Source organism: Sphaeramia orbicularis, chromosome 10 (assembly GCF_902148855.1).
Source record: "Sphaeramia orbicularis chromosome 10, fSphaOr1.1, whole genome shotgun sequence".
NCBI classification, from domain to species: Eukaryota; Metazoa; Chordata; class Actinopteri; order Kurtiformes; family Apogonidae; genus Sphaeramia; species Sphaeramia orbicularis.
In genome coordinates this window covers 7,883,795-7,909,293 of record NC_043966.1, presented here as the reverse complement: position 1 = coordinate 7,909,293, position 25,499 = coordinate 7,883,795, and the positions used below count along the sequence as shown (strand labels likewise).

General features: G+C 34.7%; 1 protein-coding gene across 1 annotated transcript in view; it reads left to right on the top strand.

The window, feature by feature from the left end:
* ctbp1 (C-terminal binding protein 1) overlaps positions 1-24,353 on the top strand; it is an 88,971-nt gene extending 64,618 nt beyond the window's left edge. The window contains exons 4-11 of the mRNA XM_030145600.1: positions 6,240-6,343; positions 8,485-8,587; positions 9,014-9,138; positions 12,599-12,688; positions 18,496-18,626; positions 19,495-19,622; positions 20,140-20,254; positions 23,409-24,353. Of these exons, the coding sequence (XP_030001460.1) occupies positions 6,240-6,343; positions 8,485-8,587; positions 9,014-9,138; positions 12,599-12,688; positions 18,496-18,626; positions 19,495-19,622; positions 20,140-20,254; positions 23,409-23,604 (992 nt within the window). The 3' untranslated portion in view covers positions 23,605-24,353. The remainder of the gene's footprint in view (positions 1-6,239; positions 6,344-8,484; positions 8,588-9,013; positions 9,139-12,598; positions 12,689-18,495; positions 18,627-19,494; positions 19,623-20,139; positions 20,255-23,408) is intronic.
* Positions 24,354-25,499: the final 1,146 nt, after the last annotated feature.

Sequence of the window (25,499 nt, the reverse complement as noted above, 5' to 3'; positions counted from 1 at the left end):
ACTAAAAACTACAAAAGACATTACAGATCACAGGCTACAACACAGATGAAACGCGATGAGGAGACACAAGAGCACCAGTGGAATATCAAACGTTAACATTTCCGTCAGTATCATCCAGCTGTTTTTTTATACAAGAGAATGGAGATGAATGTCAGAATTATGCAACATGACGGCAGTTAGCTGAAATAACTGCGATAAAGTAATTATGTAATAAGTATGAAAGGCCTCTCAGAGTCATCTTCTCTGACATTTCACTGTCGTTTTGAGCTCATCATCTGGAACAAATCACATTCTTTATCTGACAACTTTTTTTTCCCTCTTAATTTCCGCAGCAGACTTTGCAATAAAGACGATCTGAACTTGTACTATTAAATGAATCATTAACTATGTTGATAATTGACCATTTTAGGACAAATAGCTCAAATTCTTCGCTCCTCATTCCTCATTCTGAACATTTTGCACTTTCTTTCCTCTTCAGTTACAATAAACTGAACTTTTCTGGCTTGTGACCAAATAAGACATTTTAGGAGATCATCTCTTTCACCATTATTTCATGACTTATAGACCAAAAATAACAGAATCATCAAGAAAACTGATGACAACATAGTTGCCAGATGCAGCCCTAGTTATGATTGAATTTTCTCATTGGCTGGAAAATTTGTTAATGGAAAATCTGGATAATTTAAAGATAATTTTTGTGTTTGTTTTTTCACATTGACTGGCTTAATAACATTGCTCCGACAGATAACACTGGTCAACAACAAATTTATTGTTGAAGTTTTTTGAGCTGATTTAGGATAATTTTGGTGTGCTGAATCCAAAAATCACATTAATTTTGCTCAGTCAGGTCAACTTTCTCAACTATGCTACATATTGGCTTTTTAACATTTTTGCTTACATTTATGGGCATTTTCACATCATATGATACAAAATTCTTTCATATTTCTCACAATAAACGAGTTCTGAAGATTTGACTTTTGCCAATTTATGATGAATGTTTTTTTTAATATTACAGGTGAATGAAATGACTTCGACTAGAAGATCTTGCAAAAATAACCCTGACGTATTCTGCTACATCTGCGGTGAATACACCATTGTACCTAACAGGAATCCTGTTGGAAAATGATTTTTTTTCTCTTAAAACCTATTTTGGGTGAGAACTATATAAAAAAATCAACTGGTAAAGTCACAAAAATGTAATCAATTTTGTGAGCAGATCAAATTTTTCAAAATCAAATGAGCAAAAAAACCTGACCTGATTGAGAAAAACAGATGTCATTTTCGGATTTAGCGGTGCAAAATGGTCCTAATTAAGCTGAAAAAAACCTAGACAACTTGCAAAAAACATTTTTTTGTAACCCAGTGTAATCAATGACGAAACTCTTATTTTGAATAAATATTTATACTTTTCATATGCAATTTGAGGGTTTTCCTTGGGTTTCTCTTGGGATTAACTACTGCGGTTTAGGGAGTTTGATGTTATTTGCTAAAAATGAATAATATGAGTAGTACTTATAAGAACACAGGTTGTAGATTAGAGCCAGAAATGAAGTAAAACAAAATATGATCATGGGTTACGTAAGTATGCTGTCCTATGTCGTGTGCCTTAAACAAAAATAATAACAAAACACTGGCTTAACAGTAATTGATCCAAAATGACAGCAACATGTGTGTGTGTGTTTGTGTGTATGGAAAGCGCTGAATTCCACTGTCACAAATAACAGACAGTAACAAAACCGTGTCTTTTTGCCTCATCAGAAATCTCAGCCGAGCTTTTCTGTTTCTTCAGCCTAGAACAGTATAACAACACTCAGATGGTGTGTGTAACTGTAATGGGGAAAACCCTGGACACACATTGGGAGGCCGGTAATGTAAGGTTTGGTAAGAAAATACAAAGCAAAACCAGTTTCTGTGTTGTGTCAACAGGGTTGAGGGTTTATCAGATGCCAAAACACCGCAACTACAGTGACACTGCAGTTTACAATATGACAGACGGGGGTTTACGACAGTTTGTTTGTTAACAAAGTATTATGACCACAACGCAATAGAGAAAAGTGTGGTATTCATGTCTATTAAGAATAGATGTTGCTATAATGGTAATTGTTTTAGGAAAAAATGTACATATACCTAAGGAGTAGTGCATTTTTCCTGTAAAATTCTCTTTTATGACAAATGACTGACTTTTTTTTTAGTTATTCAGCCTTTATTCAACCTGGAAAGGACTTAAAAAATTCTTTTACAAGAGCGTCCTGGCCAAGATAGCGGCACAATTAACCAGATTACAGATAAGGTAGCAGTTAAACATACAAATACACAGAAAACATATGAAATACAAGTCAAATATAAACTGAATAAATGTTAAGATATTGTTTACACAGGGTTTCTGCTAGGGATGCACCAATACCACTTTTTTCCAGACCGAGTACGAGTATGAGTACTTACATTTGAGTACTTGCTGATACTGAGTACCAATACGAGTCCTTAATAATCCCATTCCAGTTCTTAGTTCCTGTTGTAAATGTGCTTTATTGTTGTTGTCATTAGTCTGACTGGAACAAAGCGCTGCTACTGACATTTAATGTGTTGGAATGAGCATTTGTCAATTAATCCACCAGGGGGCGCTGCTCTTAAATAACCATACTGGACAAATACCACGAAGAAGAGTAAAGTAAAAATAAAATAAAAACAGCCATAGAAAAAACAACAACATTCAAACAAGTAACAAAATTGTGCAGGAGAGGTTAGGAACCAAAAAGAAGGGTTATATGAATACCTCCCCTGAAAAGAACAATACACACGCACACAAAAAAAAAAAAAGAATTAAAAAATACAATATAACTGAAATAATAAACTAAATTAAAAACAATAAAAATGTAATCCACATTACAAATCATCAAATACAAATCAAGTAATACACAGCCTTACATTTTTTCATGAATTAAAGTCCTTTTCAGATGCTTTTTAAACAATGATAAAGTAGATGTTGATTGAAGTTCAGGTCTTAGATTATTCCACACATTTGGTCCACCATACTTCAGAGAATACTGACAGACTGAAGTTCGGCAGTACGGAAGAAAAAATTTGCTTGAAAATCGTGTCGGAAAGTTGTGAATAACAGAAGACAACATAAAGAAATTGTGAAACACTTTAGGAAGAAGATGAGTTAAGTGAACATATTTGTACATGAAGACACATTCTGGGTACACATCCTCCATCACCTGGTAAACAGATGGAATGTACGCAGAGGACGGACAGAACGCTGCGTCTGTATCTGTCTGTGTCTGTAACGTTACTGTCGGTCAGCGTTACTTTTATCACCGTCATTTATTTTGAAAAATCTCCACACTCTTCACACTCCACACACATTATTCCTCCTCCTCGTACCTGCTGCACTGAACTGTGAATGTCACACGGCTGTAAGTGGTATCGGTACATTTGTATCGGATATCTTGTACAAGTATGAGTACACACACAGAGTATCGGAGCCGATGCCAATACTCGTATCGGTATCGGTGCATCCCTAGTTTCTGCAGGTATCAGCAAATCTAATTTCATGCTTTTTAATGCCACTTTAAACAAATTGAATGCCCATGTCCAACTGCAGATACAGTTTTATCTATAGTTTTATGACAGTTTACCTTCGACAGGCTTTAACCTGGTTCTGAATAGTCCCTCCTTTAATCACTTCTGCTGAAACTTGTGTTTTCCCATTTTTCCCACATTTGCTAATAACACTGGGTTACAAAAAAATGCTTTTTGCAAGTTGTCTAGGTTTTTTCAACTGAATTAGGACCATTTTGCACCGCTAAATCCAAAAATGACATCTGTTTTTCTCAATCAGGTCAGGTTTTTTTGCTAATTTGATTTGGAAAAATTTGATCTTCTCACAAAATATAATAATTAATACCAAAATAAGATTGGTAAGCACATGTTATGAAACTTGTGACTTGATTCCTGTTAGGTACAATGGTGTATTCACCGCAGATGTAGCAGAATACGTCAGGCTTATTTTTGCAAGATCTTCTAGTCGAAGTCATTTCATTCACCTGTAATATTAAAAAAAACATTCATCATAAATTGGCAAAAGTAAAATCTTCAGAACTCGTTTATTGCAAGAAATAGGAAAGAATTTTGTATCATATGATGTGAAAATGCCCATAAATGTAAGCAAAAATGTTAAAAAGCCAATATGTAGCATAGTTGAGAAAGTTGACCTGATTGAGCAAAATTAATGTGATTTTTGGATTCAGCACACCAAAATTATCCTAAATCAGCTCAAAAAACTTCAACAATAAATTTGTTGTTGACCAGTGAAATCCCTCCGCTCTTTCGCCACAGCATGAGCACGCTCACAGCACATTGCATTCCAAACATCCGGTGTTGTGACTTCATGTATCGGTCATAAACAATAGCCAATTATAAGGTTCCGCCTGTCAATCATCACACTATCCTTCCAATCAAAAATTATTACATGTTTATATAATCAAAATAAATCACAAATAACAATGCTTTTTTTCCATCAAGTGTATCTAATTTTTGAATGCCTCTAGACATCGAATTTAATGTTTTTTTTAATGCCATTTAACCCTTTCATGTACACTGGTCACGACAGTGGACACTTATTCTACAGCTGTTCTCTTGTGTATTCATGGATTTTGTTGTTTTGTTTTTGTTTTTTTTTTACACATATCTTTATTAAAGTTTTAAGACATTACATATCGTTTCTGATATGAATTGGTAACATTGTGTAGATCTCCCCTGAGTGTAATAGTTATAGTTTTCACACAATTATCAGTAAATGCATGTTTCTTTGCTTCAAAAATTAAATGCATGGTGTCCAGCTGAGTGGACATTTTTGCAACTTCATGAAAATAGGCTCCTAAGAATTTTTTAAATTATTATTACTATTTTTTTTTTTAATGTTTTTTTTTTTGTTTTGTTTTTTTTTTTAACTTTTTTAAAAATTTATTTATTTTTCATAAGGAAATTTTCAATCGCATTGTTTTTTTCATGCCTAAAGAGGAATAAAAATACTCAGGAAAAAAAATCTTGATTAAGGTTCGCATAATTCGTGCATGAAAGGGTTAAGGCCTTAATTTTCACAAAATCTATTTAATGACTTTTAATGCTTTTTAATGACTCACATAAACCCTGTTATATATTGAAATAAATCTACAGGTTGATCTACAGCACAGGTGTCAAACATGCGGCCCGGGGACCAAATCCGGCCCGCCAAAGGGTCCAGTCTTGCCCGTCGGATGAATTTGTGAAATGCAAAAATTACACTGAAAATATTAACTATCAATGGTGTCAAAATAATTTTAGGTCAATTCCATCTAAAGTGGGTCAGACCAGTAAAATACTATCATAATAAAGTATAAATAATAAAACCCACAAATTTCTCTCTTTGTTTTAGTGCAAAAAAAGTAAAATTATAGAAAAATGTTTACATTTACAGACTAGCCTTTTACAAAAAAATGTGAAAAACCTGAACAAATATGAACAACCTGACATATCTTAATAGAATTTAGAGTAATTTTACCAATATTCTGTCTGTTATGAAATGTTTTGTGTACATGTGAAAATGAGAAGCTGAGGCCAAATAATGGCATAAATTATTAAAATTGCACATTTTTCTTAATAAATTTCACTTTGGTCATGATTCTTCATGTTTTTCCACATTTTTTTTAAAGAATAGTTTGTAGATGTAAAAATTTTGGTAATATAATTTTACTTTTGTCACTCCAGAACATAGAAACTAGACATATAGATTTTGGAATTGATATTATTTATGTATTATTATGTTATTATTTTAATGATCCGGCCCACTGCAGGTCACATTGGGCTGTATGTGGCCCCTGAACTAACATGAGTTTGACACCCCTGATCTACAGGTCTTCAGGTTAAGCTATTGGAGGCAAAAGTAAAGTTTTATGTTGAAACAGCAAATACTGTAAAGTTTGCTTCATTTTCTCAGCTACAGGATGGCACTGCTGTGTCTGCAACAAGTCAGGAGAAAAAAGGTGAAGTCAATAAAGTTTTTAATACAAGTAATTTCTGTCCTGCAACAGCCAGCTGCCTCACAATGTGTCCTATCTTCGCCAGCCGAGAGGAATTGAAATTGGAAACATGCTGACGCCGCATTTTAGCCTGCATTTCTCTGACAGAATAGCTTCCACCAAACTTCATCTGTGTCCTCAAAGCCGCCTCTAATCCTTATCTGCTCTCTGGCCCAATAGGCATAGCTGTGTGTAACATGCCGGCGGCCTCGGTGGAGGAGACGGCCGACTCTACACTGTGTCACATCCTCACCTTGTACCGACGCACCACCTGGCTGCACCAGGTATGCGACCGTCAATGGCTGATTGAAAAGACGACGTGAATTAAATATAGAGGCTGCAGGTGCACGATTAACCCATAAAGACCCAAACATCCACCACTGACCAAAAGCATCTGCTGATCTGAAATGTTTAATACCTGTTGATCCATTAATTCTATCAATACATGTGAATAATTGATGTAAAATACTGTTTGTCATCTTTTCATGGTCATCACATATGACCCATTTGGACGTTCAAAGGCTCTGTAGTTACCGTGGAAACGCCGTCATCTTCTACAACACTGATTCACCAGTTGCACTTTCTCCCACCCCTTTTCGGGCGTGTAAATGAAACTATTGTGCTGTTCTTCTGTCTATGATTGTCTCGATTGTTGATTTTTGTATTATTATTTATGTTTTGCCTATTCTCATATATGTTATATTTCATTGCATGTTCGGAATAAATCACCAAAAAAACAAAAAAACAAAAACAAAACATGGAGTGGATGGACACACTGGGTTTATGTTAAGTTCATGATATATTTTACTGAAAAAGTAACTTTTCTCTGTTTTGATGTAATAACCTTTGAATTTACTCTGAGCTTGAAACAATATCTACATGATCAGTAAATTGAATACATTAAAATACATCATAAAGTGAAAGAAAAAAATCCTTCACTAGCTAGCTATTTCATGTCAAGACCTATTTTTGGTTATGTAGGGGAAAAAAAAAATATATATATATATATTTTTTTTTTAGATTAGTGACAAAATAATCTTAAATTTCAATGAAACCATGCTTAAGCAGAGGGTTAAATGCTTACTTTCAGAAATTTTTATTGGTTTAGCGCATTTGATTAATTAGTGATAAAAAAACAAACATTTTTTGAGAAAAGTGAAATTCCCTACATAACTGGCACCATCTGATATTCAAATGCTTAAAAAAGCAATTCACACCAATTTTTCAGACAAAATTATTTTTGTAATGATAAAAGGGTGTGTAAAAGGTCATAAAACTATATTGAAAATAGAAATATATGATTGAGATTTCAAATTATAGCAGTGATAAGTTATGTTTTTATTCATTCTAAGAGAACTTTCCGAGGGACTGAATTTAGTTTGTATAAAAAGTTCTGTAATTTTCTTGAAAATCTTTTTTTGGCAAAAATTTTAATGGATTTAGAAACTTAAGATGTTATACTACTGAACTACAAAAAGTTTGAAATCTCAATTCTAATTTTTTGATTCAAAGTCAACAGGTGTGTGACTTGACCCATGAGTTTCACAGAAAAATGCAAAATGAAGAGTTAACATCAGAAAGGCAGTGATTTTTTATTTTACATGTGTATTTGTGGTCAGTGTCAAAACAGATATTTATTGTGGAATTACAAGTGATGACATTTCGTTTCTATTTTGTTATGGTGATGAACAGTGTGTGGCCTTATCTGTTTATTAGTTTAGTATTGTGATTACGCTGTTATTTTTCAGCATTAATATTGCAGGCTACAATCATTTTACTTCTAACTTTAAACCGGCCTATATGTTTAGTCCTTTTTTTACCAAAATAATCATGGGCGTTTAAGGGTTAATACGATGTCTATTCAGATAAATCAGTAGGTATACTAATACTGCAACGTGATATCATGACTGTGTAAATATACACGCCATTTTTTAATGGTCAATTAGTGGTCAATTAACGTTCACGACAGAGCTTCTGAACATCCAAATGGGTCATACCTGACGACCATGGAAAGATGAAAAACTGCATTTTACTTCAACTACTTACATGTATTGATTAGATTAGTGGATCAACAGTTGAGATCAGCAGATGCTTTACGGGTTAAACAAAACTAACCAATGCAATGACATGATATTTATCCCAATATAAAACTATATATTGTCTTTTGTCATTATAGTTTTGTATCCCAGAGCCCTGTTAGAAAAGAAACACCGGAGTCAATGTGTCCCAATACTTTTGTCCATATAGTATATATTGGAAGATTCTGTAAAATAAATTACAATTCATTATGATTCATAGTAAATATTGAGGATTTGCTTTTGACTGTAAAGCTGCAGTCATGTTCTTATATAACACACCACAGTGACTGACTCATGCTCTGTCTGCCAGACATTTGTATGTGACGGGTCATTATTATTCATGCCAGGCTCTCCGGGAGGGCACGCGGGTCCAGAGCGTGGAGCAGATCCGTGAGGTGGCATCAGGAGCTGCAAGGATCAGAGGAGAAACTCTAGGACTCATCGGACTGGGTGAGTAATAACACATATAACCCTGTCAGCGAGCGTCGGTAAAAATGTTAGAGTTGAGTTTGACGGATGATAATAGACCTGCACAGAAAAACGCTCAGGTTTCTAAGCATAAAGCATTTTCATTTTTTTTTCCCATTTTCAGTGAGGAAGTTTTGTCCTTAGCTCAGCTAAATTGGCTTCCAAGGAGTTACTGCCAATAAAATATAAGAGGATTAAACAAAAGCAGAATACAAATCTCCTCTCTTCAGTCTGGAGGCCCTTCCACTAAATGTAAATGAGCAGCGCATTTAGCTCCAAAATTATGTAATTTGCAGAAAGCACATGCCAGAAAGGCAGTGTTAGGACACATAAAATGGCAACAATTATGATTTTTGTGTTTTCTTTGTGTGGATTTTTCCTAAATGCTGTTGTGGGTTTGGTTTTCAGGTCGAGTGGGCCAAGCTGTAGCTCTGAGAGCCAAGGCGTTTGGCTTCAATGTGATTTTCTACGACCCTTATTTGGCGGATGGTGTTGAAAGATCCCTGGGACTACAACGGGTCACCACACTACAGGTAGAGTCCACACAAACACACTAGAGCAGCTATTTACATGTATTGATTAGATTAGTGGATCAACAGTTTAGATCAGTAGATGCTTTACGGGTTAAACAAAACTAACCAATGCAATGATATGATATTTATCCCGATATAAAACTATATAATGTCATTTGTCATTATAGTTTTGGATCCCAGAGCCCTGTTAGAAAAGAAACACCGAAATTCAACGTGTCCCAATACTTTTGTCCATATGGTATATATTGGAAGATTCTGTAAAATACAGGGTGGGGAAGCAAAATTTACAATGAACATTTAGTTGTTTTTTCTCAGCAGGCACTACGTCAATTGTTTTGAAACCAAACATATATTGATGTCATAATCATACCTAACACTATTATCCATACCTTTTCAGAAACTTTTGCCCATATGAGTAATCAGGAAAGCAAACGTCAAAGAGTGTGTGATTTGCTGAATGCACTCGTCACACCAAAGGAGATTTCAAAAATAGTTGGAGTGTCCATAAAGACTGTTTAGAATGGAAAGAAGAGAATGACTATGAGCAAAACTATTACGAGAAAGTCTGGAAGATACTATTAAAGAAGAATGGGAGAAGTTGTCACCTGAATATTTGAGGAACACTTGTGCAAGTTTCAGGAAGCGTGTGAAGGCAGTTATTGAGAAAGAAGGAGGACACATAGAATAAAAACATTTTCTATTATGTCAATTTTCTTGTGGCAAATAAATTCTCATGACTTTCAATAAACTAACTGGTCATACACTGTCTTTCAATCCCTTTCAATCAAAATATTGTAAATTTTGCTTCCCCACCCTGTAAGTTATAATTCATTATGATTCATAGTAAATTATAATTCATACAGGGGGGTCAATCATACAGGATGGATTTACAAAGTGCACAAATACACTGAAGACATTCAACATCAAAGGTGTTAAATTAGTTTTAGTTCATGCAGCTCAGTGTGATTTTAAATGAATAACCTAGACATAATGACAACTCCAAATGTCCTTCTTATTTAATGTGAAAAAGTAAAATTACATCTCGAAAATATGTATATTTTAGAATTAGAATTACAATTTCTTTATTGTCATTGTACAGGTACAACGAAATTAAAAAGTGCAATCGTCGTAGGTGCCATAAAAAAAGTATAAAAAATGTTTATAAAAGAGTATAAAAACTAAAATATAAAAAGAAAACCCTGATGGCATAAATATCTAAAAAGCAGCATAATTTACAAACTATCCTGTCACAATAAAATATGAATAACCTGAACAAATATTTATACAAACTGAAATATCTTAAGGAAAAAACAGTGAAATTTTAACAACATTCTGCCTGTTACTAAATGTTTTGTGAATTTGTAGATCCACTGTGAGCTGTATGTTGTGTTAATAAGAAGCTGAGACATAATATTCTTGAAATTTAGGGTTGTTTATGGTAATTCAGGTTATTTACATTTTCAGAATGTAATTTCACTTTTTCAGACTAAAACAAAGACAAAAATAGGACCAATGGCCCTGTAGCTGACCGGCCAAATTAAAAGCTTTGGGAAATGTATCCAGATGCCATTTATTATCACATAGTTCTGTGTATTTATTCTATTACAGAAATAGCCCATGTTTTGGTCATATTCCAATCAGATCTGTCAAAAATTCTAATTCCAACTTGATATCATTGATACTGATTTATTGGATCAATCCACTTCCTATCTGTTATAATGGGAAAATTTTTCAAAGTCGCACCAAATCCAGAATCAGATCCGGATGGAAATAATTTCAATACCTTGTGTTGACATCATCATACAGAAGCTGTATACCAAGTTAGAAGTCAATCAGATCTGTAGTTTTGGAGAAGAAGAGGATTGAAATTTTTTCCCCATAAGAGCCCATGTGAAATTTTCCGTAAGTTCCCAGATCCAGAAGAAGATCCTGATCAGCATGTGGACATTATGTTTTGGTCATCTCCCCATCAGGGCTGAACTGTAGAAATTTACACTGGATATCATTTATATTTACTGAGTTATTGCATCGATCCACTTCCTATCTCTTATAATGGGGACATTTTTCAAAGTGGCACCAAATCCAGAATCAGATCCGGATCCAAATAATTTCACTAACTTTTGTTGACATCATCATAAAGAAGCTGTATACCAAGTTTGAAGTCAATCGGAATTGTAGTTTCGGAGAAGAAGACGATTGAAATCTTTGTAACGGACGACAAACGCCGATGACGCCGCATGACGACAATAGCTTACAGCCTGTCAGCTAAAAATATGGATTATTACACTGGGTTACAAAAAAATGTTTTTTGCAAGTTGTCTAGGTTTTTTCAACTGAATTAGGACCATTTTGCACCGCTAAATCCAAAAATGACATCTGTGTTTCTCAGTCAGGTCAGGTTTTTTTTGCTAATTTGATTTGGAAAAATTTGATCTTCTCACAAAATATAATAATTAATACCAAAATAAGATTGGTAAGCACACTTTATGAAACTTGTGACTTGATTCCTGTTAGGTACAATGGTGTATTCACCGCAGATGTAGCAGAATACGTCAGGCTTATTTTTGCAAGATCTTCTAGTCGAAGCCATTTCATTCACCTGTAATATTAAAAAAAAAACATTAATCATAAATTGGCAAAAGTAAAATCTTCAGAACTCGTTTTGTGCAAGAAATATGAAAGAATTTTCTATCATATGATGTGAAAATGCCCATAAATGTAAGCAAAAATGTTAAAAAGCCAATATGTAGCATAGTTGAGAAAGTTGACCTGATTGAGCAAAATTAATGTGATTTTTGGATTCAGCACACCAAGATGATCCTAAATCAGCTCAAAAAACTTCAACAATAAATTTGTTGTTGACCAGTGTTATTCATAGGTTATTATGCCTATTAATTTATCAGATCTAAATGTGGCCCTTGAACTAAAAGACCCCTGCACTAGAATACATCTGTACCCACTGTGTTTGTGAGAAACCAGAAAACATTTACCATCACATGAAAACCTTTTTCCTCACAAAGAGCTGTTTCACAATATCATTTCAATGGACATATTCAACATTTACCATCTCCACACGGCTCCACTATTGTATTTATTTTATGTTTAGCCTAAATCTGTTTTGTACAATAAGAAAAAATGTCTTGTTTTTTTCTTTGCTGCCAAGACCCTGTTTATCTTCTGACATACTATGGAGGAAAAAGGACCATCATATTGTGCTTGTATCAGTTACCATGACAACCTCTAATTAAAAAAAAAACACTATTTCACATACAGATATATAAGTTTTATTGATTAATGACTTCACCTGAGCGGTTGTTTGGACTTGATTGAAAATGATTGTGTATCATTCAGTATCAGTGTGTGTATCCTTATTCATCCATCAGTCGTCTTTGTGAACGGTGCAGTAGAATGTGAACAGATGAACACAGGAAATGGTTTGATCTGTGTGTCTTCTCCTCAGGATCTGCTCTTCCATTCTGACTGCGTCTCTCTGCACTGCAGCCTCAACGAACACAACCACCACCTGATCAACGACTTCACCATCAAACAGGTGCGGACACACACACACACACACACACGACTTATTCATTAATCCTCACATACAGACACATACACATTGTCCTTCAGTTCTACACAATAGCCCTCGGTCAGTTTTCATCCCATGACGGTAAACCCCCCCCCCCCCACGCATCAGAATCTGAGTAATTATGACCTTGCTGGAGGACGTGAGAAAAAACAATCTGTGTATGGATCAATAAAATACTCCATATTTACATTTACAGTTAATATTCAGTGTTTCCTGTGACAAGAACAGGGTTTTATCAGTATGTTTGTTACAGGAAGAAGGTGTATGTCCGGATGTTTAAGTTGGTTTTATATGTAGTGTATAAATTAAAAATAGGGATGGATGATGTGGATGATCTTAACCCATAAAGACCCAATGCTACTTTCAAGACCGTTCCCAAATGAGTTTTTCCTTTTTCCTTTAACACCATTTATTATAATATATAATGAAATATTTAATTATAAAGTGAAAATCAGGTATTTTCCTTTATTTAATGTAATTATCATATAGATGTTCATAAAAGCTCAGATTTAAATGGGTTATATTAAAAAAACAGAGAAAACTGAAGAAAAAGTTACTTTTTTCAATAAAATATATCAATAAATGAACATAAACCAAGGATCTGCCACCAATGTCATTTATCAAAATACATGGATTTAAAGCAGATAAATACCTTTTGACTATATTTTTCACCGCTGCCTTAACCCTTTCGTGCATACTGGTCACTACAGTGGACAGCTATTCTACAGCTGTTCTCTTGTATATTCATGGATTTTGTTGTTCTTTTCGTTGTTTTTTTGTTCTTTCTTTACACATATCTTTATTAAAGTTTTAAGACATGTCTTTTCTGACATGAATTGGTAACATTATGTAAATCTCTCCTGAGGATAAATCCCCAGAATCACAAGCCTTCCCCACAGTTTTAACACAGTTTATCAGTAAATACATGTTTCTACGCGTCAAATATTAAACGTGTGGTGTCCAGCTGAGTGGATATTTTTGCAACTTCATGAAAAATAGATTCATAAGAATTTTTTTGTCATTATAACTTTTTTAAATGTATTTTTAAATTTTTTAAAAAATGATTTTTATTTTATTTTTTTTATTTATTTTTCAGAAGAAAATTTTCTATCACAGTTTTTTCATGCCTAAAGAGGAATAAAAACACTCAGGGAAAAATTTTGATTAAGGTTCTCATAATTCGTGCATGAAAGGGTTAAAGTCTATAACCATCAGTTGGATGAAACCAGAACCTCCCTCATATAATACATGGATTCAAAAAGTTTGGGATATTTACCAGATGGAGCAGATCACATACTTGCTCAGGCTTCAGAAAACCATATTTACTAAAAGATGGGAACCTATGTTACCTTTACTGCTGCAATAATATTTACTGGTGATGCGAGAATACTCCAGGTTATCAAGGTGCTGTCATTCTACCTCTGACGAAGATTTATGTCTACAGCCTTTTTTATTTTTTATTTTTTTATTTTTTGGAGTGAACATTGTTTGCTATAATTGTTATTGCTTTCTCAAATTTCATCATATGTGCCTGTGGAGGTGTAGGAGAACACATTTGCAGCTGTGTAGGGGGAAAAGAAATTAATTGAACTGTACTTGAATGTATAATCGTACTGTATTGAAAAGAGAGAAAATCTAATAAAAATTAAGTAAAAAAAAAAACAAAAAACATGGATTTTACTCTTAACCCTTTCATGCATGAATTGTGAGAACCTTAGTCAAGATTTTTTTCTTCAGTGTTTTCATTCCTCCTTAGGCATGAAAAAAACAATGCGATCAAGTTTTTTTCCCGATGGAGTTACAAAAATATCCATGCATTTAATTTTTGAAGTAAAGAAACATATGTTTAAAACCCAATATCAGAAAGTGATATGAAAACAATGAAATTAAAAAAACAAATTTAATGCTGCTAATCTGATGTCTTCTCACATTTCAACATATTCTAACGCTAGTAATTACTCACTTTGTGGAGATAATATGCAAAAAAAAACTTCTTATCTAACAAATAACAATTGATTTACACTTAAACATGTTAGTGCAGATCAGGTTTATCAAGAACAGTAAAGTTACAGTAATGGTATGAATGTCAGTGTATGGGATGGTGCGTAAGTGTTCACTGTGTTGGCTGATATGGAACTAAAACATCAAAACCCATGAATATACAAGAGAACAGCTGGAGAAGAACTGTCCACTGGCGTGACCTATGCATGAAAGGGTTAAATCAGTGTTTTGTTTATATATATATATATATATATATATATATATATATATATATATATATATATACACACACACACACACACTTCATTTTTATCTCCAAATTTTACATTATACAGTTTGAGCATCTAGGTTCACCCTTTAGACAAATAAAATACAGACAGGTTCAGGACAAATGAGGCAAAAAAAAAAAAAAAAGTCAAAATAAGCATATATAAGTATAAAATTATATGGCTTCAAGGATTTCTTTGATTAACATTGTTAAATTAGTGTTGCCAAAGATGATGTTGAACGTCCAAATGGGTCATGTGTGATGACCATGAAAACATGACAAACCAATTATTTACGTGTATTGATAGGATTAAACTCTTCAGCTCAGTAGATGCTTTTGGTCACTAGTGGATGTTTGGGTCTTTATGGGTTAATCTGTAATATCTGCTTTTCAGAGGAATCAAACACACTAAATCATTAAATAAATAGGAACGCTTTCGTATTTCTTTGTGGCGCTAACGTTACTAGGCTAGCGTATTTAAGTGAGTGTTTAGCATCTTTTCACAGTGAAAGGCTTCGGTTACTAAGGAAATGTAGTCATGACGACTTCTGACCGCAAGTAATTACACCGACTTTTTATTTTAATGGGAATTGTAAAAATATTTTTAGTTCATTACGGAGCTGCACCATTTTTCTGGGCGCTAAATGAGGCAGAGGTGGTACCAGCCACATTACCATGCCTTCACTTGGCTCAAACAAACCCTTTTTACATGCGACACATTTTAGGCGTTCTCATAAATACACGAATAGACAGAAAATTACAACTGCCATTTTAAAACTGTGTGGTATTTGTTTAAACAGTTACTACATAAAACATGAGTGAAGGTGACGAAGTGAATGTGAAAACAGATTCACTGATTATCTCATGTCCCACTGTTGAGACAGACTGTGAGCCTGTTTACATGAACATAAAAATCAGTAATTAGATAACTGTAAGAGTCAGATCTGAAGTGTTTACATCAGGGGTCTCAAACATGCGGCCCAGGGGCCAAATGCGGCCCACCAAAGGTTCCAATGTGGCCCCTGGGATGAATTTGCAAAGTGCAAAAATTCCACAGTCAAGGCTGTTGAACTCATTTTAGTTCAGGTTCCATGTACAGACCAATATGATCTACAGTAAAATAATAACAGCAGACTAACCGACAAAAAAGAATGACTCCATATTTTCTTCTCGGTTTGATGTGAAAAAAATATTACATTATGCCTATAAATAATGACAACTTCAAATATTTGTCTTTGTTTTAGTGCAAAAAATAACATTAAATTATGAAAATATTTACATTTACAAACTATCCTGTAACAATAAAATGTGAATAATCTGAACAAATATGAACAACCTGAAATGTCTAAAGAAAATGAAGCACAATTTGAACAACTCGATCCATAATGCACATGTATAAATGCTAAGTTGAGGCATGATATTGTTAAAATTGCACTTATTTTTCTTAAGAAATTTCAGTTTTTTCAGGTTATTCACATCTTCTTTGTTTGAATAGTTTATAAAAGTAAGTATTTTCATAATTTAATGGGGGATTTTTGCACTAAAACATGGATAAAAATTTGGAGTTGTCATTATTTATAGGTTTTTATGTTATTATTTTACTGGTCTGGCCCACTGGAGATCAAATCGGGCTGAATGTGGCCCCCGAAAGAAAATGAGTTTGAGACCCCTGGTTTACATGCACTTCAGAAATGCAAAAAACAAGGGGAAAAAAAGCCCTGGTTTAGGCGTTTCAAACTATCATTGAACTTTTTTTTAGAGTACATTCGTATGTAGTGACGGTAGAATCAAACTTCCTATTATTGAACCCGTTTACATTCACACTAATACTCTGATCATTATCGGATTTCTGGAGTTATCAGATTATTCAAGTGATCATGTAAACAGAATAATGTGATATGGTTTATCAGATAACAGCAGTAATCAGATTAACACTTCAGACTTCCTTTATTGTCATTTAATAATGCACCATCAGTACCTTATCAAATGAAATTTCAGGTGCTTGGCTCAACACAGTGTCAGTTATAAAAAATAAATAAAAACACACCTCACGAAATATATAAATAATCTAAAATACTGTAAACATGTGTATATATATAAAAATTAGATTAAAAAAATTTAAGACTAAAAGACTAAAAACTAAAGTGCATAGTACAATAAAGTGCTTCAGATTTATTGCACTAACGGGGCAGCAGCAGACCTGGAACGAGTCCTATTTCCTTTGGCTGTTCAACAGTCTGATGGCCAGGGGGAAGAAACTGTCTCTGAATCTGGAGGTTTTGCACACCTGGATTTTTCCCCAATACTCTGATGTCTTCTTGTTATACCCATTAATCTGATTTATTTCATTCTTTTACATCTGTGCATGTGTAAAAAAAAAAAAAAAAAAAAAGAAACAATTGAAAAGGGAAGTGGCATAGTCAAACATAAATATATTTAAAAAATTAATTAAATCTGATTAAAACGTATACATGCAGGAAGACACTGGAATACTGGGGAGAAATCCAGGTGTGTTAATCTGATTTATTTCATTCTTTTACATCTGTGCATGTGTTAAAAAAAAGAAAGAAAAAGAAACAATTGAAAAGGGAAGTGGCATAGTCAAACAAATATATAAAAAAATTAATTAAATCTGATTAAAACGTATATATGCAGGAAGACACTGGAATACTGGGGAGAAATCCAGGTGTGTTAATCTGATTTATTTCATTCTTTTACATCTGTGCATGTGTAAAACAAAAAAAGAAAAGGAAAAAGAAATCACTGAAAAGGGAAGTGACGTAGCCAAACGTAAAATATGTAAAAGAATGAATTAAATCAGATTAAAACATATACATGCAGGAAGACATTGGAATATTGGGGAGAGCTCCAAGTGTGTTAATCTGATTTGTGATAATCGGATTACTGCTGTTATCCGAAAAATCATATCAGAATATGATGTTTACATGATCACTTGAATATTCAGATAACTCCAGAAATCAGATAAAGATCTGAGTATTAGTGTGAATATAAACAGGCTCAGGATTATTAGTTGGAAGTCAGTGTGGTAAACAATGGGATTGGCAACATTTAAGAAAGATTAAAAGTTTCCTTTAAGCCTAGTATAGTTTCCTCTCCCATCACTTGAACGACAATGCACTAAAAAGTTATAATGGGGGTTGAAAAAGCCACTGAAATGTTAAATACAACAAAAAAAAACCATCACACTACCGAAGATCTCCAAAGACCTAGAAGAATAACAAAATATTTAAGAAGAGGTGGAAAAAATGGAGACTCAAAACACCGTCATATGCCGATGAATGAAGAATAAAAAGCCTCCTATCTGAAACATACACTTTTTAGAGAAAATGTAAAATATCTTGGGTTTTTTTTTTGCAGAATTTTATTTGTAACAACCAAGTGCACTTTTCAGATGCTAGGTTTAGTTTTTTGGCCATCGATGCTCTTTTGCCTCATGTTAAAGCATTTTCAGGTAAATCACTGACTGGTGTGTGCATTACAGATGCGTCAGGGGGCGTTCCTGGTAAATACAGCCAGGGGGGGTCTGGTGGATGAGAAGGCCCTGGCTCAGGCCTTGAAGGAGGGAAGGATACGTGGAGCTGCTCTGGATGTTCACGAGACAGAGCCCTTCAGGTAACACTCACATCTCAAATTATTATTAGGTTAAAAAACTGAGCTGAAATGAAACTGAATCACCATATCCTCCTGACGCTCAGGAAAGGAGTGTTGGCTTTTTTATATTAACCCTATAACACCAAACGTATCATATTTGAGCCATGAATTCTGAGCCCTTTACATGATCAGTGTGATATTTTTATTTTCTTGAAAAACCTGATGTATACAATTACATACATGCAATACACAGATAATCCACCAGGGGGAGGAGTTCATTCACCACAGGCCTTTCCAGTGACACTACAAGACTGTTATTAATGAGGCAGGAGGCAGAACTTTGCCAGTTTTGAAAAGGAATTACCAATTTGTTAGACATGTTTGTGTTATATTATGTTTTTGTTTGTTCAAAAATAATAATATTTGAGCATTGAGACCCAATGTATCAAATATGATACAAAATTGAAACTCATCAGTGGAAATTGATATTTGAAAAACATTTTTTGGGATGTTCAGAAGGACCAGTGAAGGCTCCAGTTTCAAACATCTGGAATTTTCTGTCAAGGACTTAATGGTTCAGGCTTTACAGGGTTAAATAATTGCCTTTATTGGGAACAGCACGATGCAACAGTTTTTTCAGATGCATTTTTAAAATTTTTTATAGAATATCCTTTGCTGTGGACAGTAGGGGTGTTAGAAAATGACGGGAAAACTCAGGAGGGTTTAACAAGCAGCACTGCATTTTACTTGTCATGTTTTTAGTGTTAAATGTCAGAATGTTTTTGGATTTTTGATGCCACACTGGTCTCTACAGCAAGTTTATCCTCAAAAAGAAAAAAAACAATCCATAGGTAACCCCCTCACTGTTTCACCTGTATGTTTGTGTCAGTTTCAGTCAGGGCCCTCTTAAAGATGCTCCTAACCTGATCTGCACCCCCCACGCCGCCTGGTACAGCGAACAGGCATCGCTGGAGATGAGAGAGGAGGCGGCCAGGGAGATCCGAAGGGCTGTCACAGGTAACACAAACACTGATCTGTCATGCGTAAGAACACACGGCGAAACGGCAAAAACATGACCCTGCTGGAAAATGGAAACACAAGGCTGAGGGGAGATATTTTTAGGTGTTCTGTTGCCGTCCACTGTCTTTCCTTTTCATTTAACACAGATATTTAATGGCCTCTTTACCCGCTCATCCTCTCTTCCTATTGTTCCATTTTCTCACCTCGTGTGTTCTTTTAGTGGCTCAGTTATTCCCCAAGGACCTTCTTCTACTTCTTCTTCTTCTTCTTCCTATAGATCCACACTGTCCAACTTAGTGTATCAGCTGAAAGTAGGTTGCTTCGTTGAAATATAAGTCGCACCTGTGTTGAAATATAATGCAGCACCACTAACTAGTTCCCCTGTGTGAGAAAGCGTGAATATTCATAGGATTGTTTTTTTTTTTTTTTTTTTTTTTTTTTTACTTTAGCGTTTCATTCTCTCTCTCTCTCTCTGTCTCTCGCTCTTTTTGTTGCACTTTTCCTCTGTTTTTAGGTCGAATCCCAGACAGCCTAAAGAACTGTGTGAATAAAGAGTTCCTCTCTCAGAATAACCACTGGGCAGGAGTTGACCCAGCTACTGTCCACTCCGAGCTCAACGGGGCTTACAGGTAAGACTCTACTATTTAGGGATTACAGCAGCAAACTGCAGAGATTTACAGTTTGTACAAATGTTTAGGGAGCAGCATGAATCTGTAGCATCTGTTCAAGGACTCCAGATGAAAAACAGCCCTCTAGCAATGATTACACTGGGTTACAAAAAAATGTTCTTTGCAAAGTTGTCTCGGTTTTTTCAACTGAATTAGGACCATTTTGCACCGCTAAATCCAAAAATGACATCTGTTTTTCTCAATCAGGTCAGGTTTTTTTTTGCTAATTTGATTTGGAAAAATTTGATCCTCTCACAAAATTGATGACATTTTTGTGACTCTATCAGTTGATTTTTTATATAGTTCTCACCCAAAATAGGTTTTAAGAGAAAAAAAAAGATTTGATCACTTGATTCCTGTTAGGTACAATGGTGTATTCACCGCAGACGTAGCAGAATACGTCAGGCTTATTTTTGCAAGATCTTCTAGTCGAAGCCATTTCATTCACCTGTAATATTAAAAAAAAAACATTAATCATAAATTGGCAAAAGTAAAATCTTCAGAACTCGTTTATTGCAAGAAATATGAAAGAATTTTTTATCATATGATGTGAAAATGCCCATAAATGTAAGCAAAAATGTTAAAAAACCAATACAATATGTAGCATAGTTCAGAAAGTTGACCTGATTGAGCAAAATTAATGTGATTTTTGGATTCAGCACACCAAAATTATCCTAAATCAGCTCAAAAAACTTCAACAATAAATTTGTCATTGACCAGTGTTATTAATGTGTGCAGTGAAGTCTCTGGTGATTAAAGCCATAAATAAATAATATATCCTGTAAGTATCCACTCATACCTTGGTGGTCAAATACATTAACATAAGGGCTCAATGATAAACCTTTAACTCACAGGTGTCAAACATGCGCCCTGGGGGCTAAATCCGGCCCGCCAAAGGGTCCGGTCCGGTATGTTTTAGAGCGAAAAAAGTAAATTTACACTATGAAAAAGTTTACATCTACAAACTATCCTTTCAAAAGATGTGAATAACATGAACAAACTGAAAAAATAAGTGTAATTTTAACACTATTCTGCCTCTGTTTATCATTTACACATGTACATTGTAACTTACAGATCACAGTGGATCTACAAATACACAGAAAACATTTAGTAACAGGCAGAATATTGTTGAAATTGTACTTCTCTTAAAACATTTCAGGATGTTCATATTTGTTCAGGTTATACACATTTTTTGCGAAATTATACTTTGTTTTAGTGTAAATACATGAAAATATTTACATTTACTAAGAGAAAAATTTGGAGTTGTCATTATTTATATGTTATTATGATAGTATTTTACCGATTTGACCCACTTTAGATTGAATTGGTCTGAATGTGGAACCTGAACTAAAAGGATTGTCAGTATCTTAAATGTAATTTTTGCATTTCACACATTCATCCAAAGGGCCAGACTGGATCCTTTGGCGGGCCGGTTTTGGCCCCCGGGCTGCATGTTTGACACCTGTGATCTAGACGGTTTGTTTTTTTGTTTGTTGTGGAGCTGTTTTTATTTTTATTTTATGTTTTTATTTTTTGTTTCTGATTTTTGGTTTATTACCTCCGCCAAGGAGGTTATGTTTTTGCCAGGGTTTGTTTGTTTTTTTGTTTGTTTGTCTGTCCGTTAGTGTGCAACATAACTCAAAAAGTTATGGACAGATTTGGATGAAATTTTCAGGGTTTGTTGGAAATGGGATAAGGAAGAAATGATTAAATTTTGGTGGTGATCGGGGGTGGGGGGGCCCATGGGGGGGGCCACTGATCAGCCTTGGCGGAGGTCTGCGCTCTCCGAGTGCTTCTAGTTGATTCTTTTTTCTGTTGTTGTTGGTATTATTATTGTAATGGTTTTGTATTGTGTGCTGTTGTTGATTTTTGTGTTGTTGTGTTGAGTGTATGTACATCCTGTTTGTTGAGGGAGTTGTGGGAAATTGTGGTGCTTTGTTTTTGTGTTGTGGATGACCCCAGGAAGAGTAGCTGCTGTGATATGCAGCAGCTAATGGGGATCAAACTAATACAGGGTGGGGAAGCAAAATTTACAATGAACATTTAGTTGTTTTTTCTCAGCAGGCACTACGTCAATTGTTTTGAAACCAAACATATATTGATGTCATATTAAATAAAGGAAAACACCTGATTTTCACTTTATAATTAAATATTTCACTATATATTATAATAAATGGTGATAAAGGACAAAGGAAAAACTCATTTGGGAACAGTCTTGAAAGTAGCATTGGGTCTTTATGGGTTAAGATCATCCACATCATCCATCCCTATTTTTAATTTATACACTACATATAAAACCAACTTAAACATCCGGACATACAGGGTGGGGAAGCAAAATTTACAATGAACATTTAGTTGTTTTTTCTCAGCAGGCACTACGTCAGTTGTTTTGAAACCAAACATATATTGATGTCATAATCATACCTAACACTATTATCCATACCTTTTCAGAAACTTTTGCCCATATGAGTAATCAGGAAAGCAAACGTCAAAGAGTGTGTGATTTGCTGAATGCACTCGTCACACCAAAGGAGATTTCGAAAATAGTTGGAGTGTCCATAAAGACTGTTTATAATGGAAAGAAGAGAATGACTATGAGCAAAACTATTACCAGAAAGTCTGGAAGATACTATTAAAGAAGAACGGGAGAAGTTGTCACCCGAATATTTGAGGAACACTTGCGCAAGTTTCAGGAAGCGTGTGAAGGCAGTTATTGAGAAAGAAGGAGGACACATAGAATAAAAACATTTTCTATTATGTACATTTTCTTGTGGCAAATAAATTCTCATGACTTTCAATAAACTAACTGGTCATACACTGTCTTTCAATCCCTGCCTCAAAATATTGTAAATTTTGCTTCCCCGCCCTGTATATATGAGGAAGAATGTAACAGATTGTGGCATTGTCATTTGTAAGTGCTCTTTATAAAAAAAAAAAAAAAAAAAAAAGACTGCAATCCACAAACACAAATATAAAACTTGATGGATGCAGATGCAGACAGTTCATTTCAATAACAGCCAACGCAGTCTGTTAATCAACACAACCTCACCTGATGAGTTTTATTTACTTCATTTTACACTGATAACTCAGTTCATTCACCCTCTGCCCCCTTCAGGTACCCCCCAGGAGTGGTGAGCTTGCCCCCTGGCGGTCTCCCTCCCCCCGTTGAAGGCATAGTGCCCAGCGCCGTGCCCATCACACACACCCTCCCGCCTGCTGTAACACACCCTCCACACGCCCCGTCTCCAGGACAAAACACAGTCAAGCCACCAGAGGGCGACAGAGAGCAGCATCCCAATGACCAACTGTAGCTACACACAAAACACACACACACACACAAACACGCCAGCTCTGCCCGTGTTGTCCCGTCACCAAAAGAGGTTGGCATGGCAACGACCGGCATAGCGATAAGATCCCTTGTGACAAGTTGTTATCAAACAGGTTCACAGAGTGTCAGATAGACGAGTCGAGGTCCCAATAGCAATCGACTGGCTGGCAATTGGCTCCCAGCGGCCAGTTTACACTCCAAAGAGGAAGAGGAGGAAGATGACGATGAAGAACAGAAGCAGCAGGAGAACGAGGAGGAAGTAGCAGTTGGATGTTCTCATCACAGAGCAAGACAGTTGTCATCTGCTCCAACCAGAAGCTCTGATAAAGACTGACTTTAAACCGTTTCCTCTGCCAGAAATAACAAAAATAACATTAACTGTGTTGATTTGGAACAAAAAAAGAAAAATAATAATAATAATAATACTGGATCTGATTCTGCTGTCTTAGACTGTAGTGTGTCCAAAGGTAGAGGGGCGTGTTCCATGTCTTTCTCTCTTTTCTGTGTCCTTTCCTTAGTTTGATGTACAAGCAAAAGTAGTAGGTTATGACATGAATGTAACCTGTTTGTGTACAGTTTTTAGAATTACAGCAAGAAAATACTGATATTTGTATTCCAGTCTTAACAAAAACAAGGGTTATGTGATCTCTCTATGTAGCCAAACTGGTTTGAGAATACAATATCTGTTTTTTTTTTTTTTTTTTTAATGTGTCCCCGGATTAACAAGCCCCCCAAAAAAGAGGCAGCTTTTGCACACCATCTCAGGAAATTAAGTTTCCGCAGTTGGTCTATTATTTTTTTTATTTTTTTTGTTTTGAATAGTTCCTTTTGATGCCACTTAGTGCTTCTGTTTTTCTACCTGCTTGCCTTTTCGTGTCCCGCTGCATTAGAAAAAGAACTTTAACAAGTTGATCTAATGTTCACTTTTGTTCGTTATGTTGAAGGGGCATGTGATTTTGCTCTTGGGACTTGTGTAAATGTTTGACCCAAATCGAGGGGTTGTGGGAGGAACGGCTCCTGGGTCGGTGGTGAAATGGTACACGTGGATAGAACCATCCCATTCTTATGTTTAATAATGATTACATTCTAGGATTGGGTTAATTACTCTGAGAGGTAAAACAGATTGTCCTCATGGGAAGCGTTGTGTTGCACTGAGAGTTTGTAGCAGGAAACTATAGATTATCTGTCTTTATATCTCGGTTCAGTACGATCTCAATCCCGATACAGTAATCATCCGAGGATTAACATTATTCCAACAAGTTACTGTGAAGCTTCATGCTGCCAAATCAGTGTTTTAATAAATCCCTGCGCACATTACTCTGGAAAAAATCTAAATCTTACCAAGTGTATTTTTCTCATTTCCAGTCAAAATATCTAATCACACTTAAAATAAGACATAATCACCTAAAGAATAACTTTTCAGTGAGATATAACAACTTATTTTTAGACAATAGATCTTGAAAATCGTATTTCAAGAAATCTTACAAAGATAATTTTCACTTGGTCCATTGGCAGATTTTTTTTTTTTTTTTGCTTAATTCAATTTTTTATTTTGTTCTTGCTTAATTCAAGATTTTTTTTTTTTGCTTAATTCAAGATGTTTCTGCTTAATTCAAGATTTTTTTATTTATTTCAGATTCAGATTCAAGTTTATTTGTCATTTCAGCATATAAAAATACACAGAAACAAAATATTATACTCAGGTCCCCGACTGTCAGCAGCATTTAGTAAAAATAGTATAAGTTACTGATAAAATAATAAAAATAATAAAATACTGATATTAAAAAAAATATCATTAACAATAACAATAATACCCCCCCCCTAAATTTTACTTATAAATAACTAAAAAAAATATATATAATTTTAATATTTTTTTGC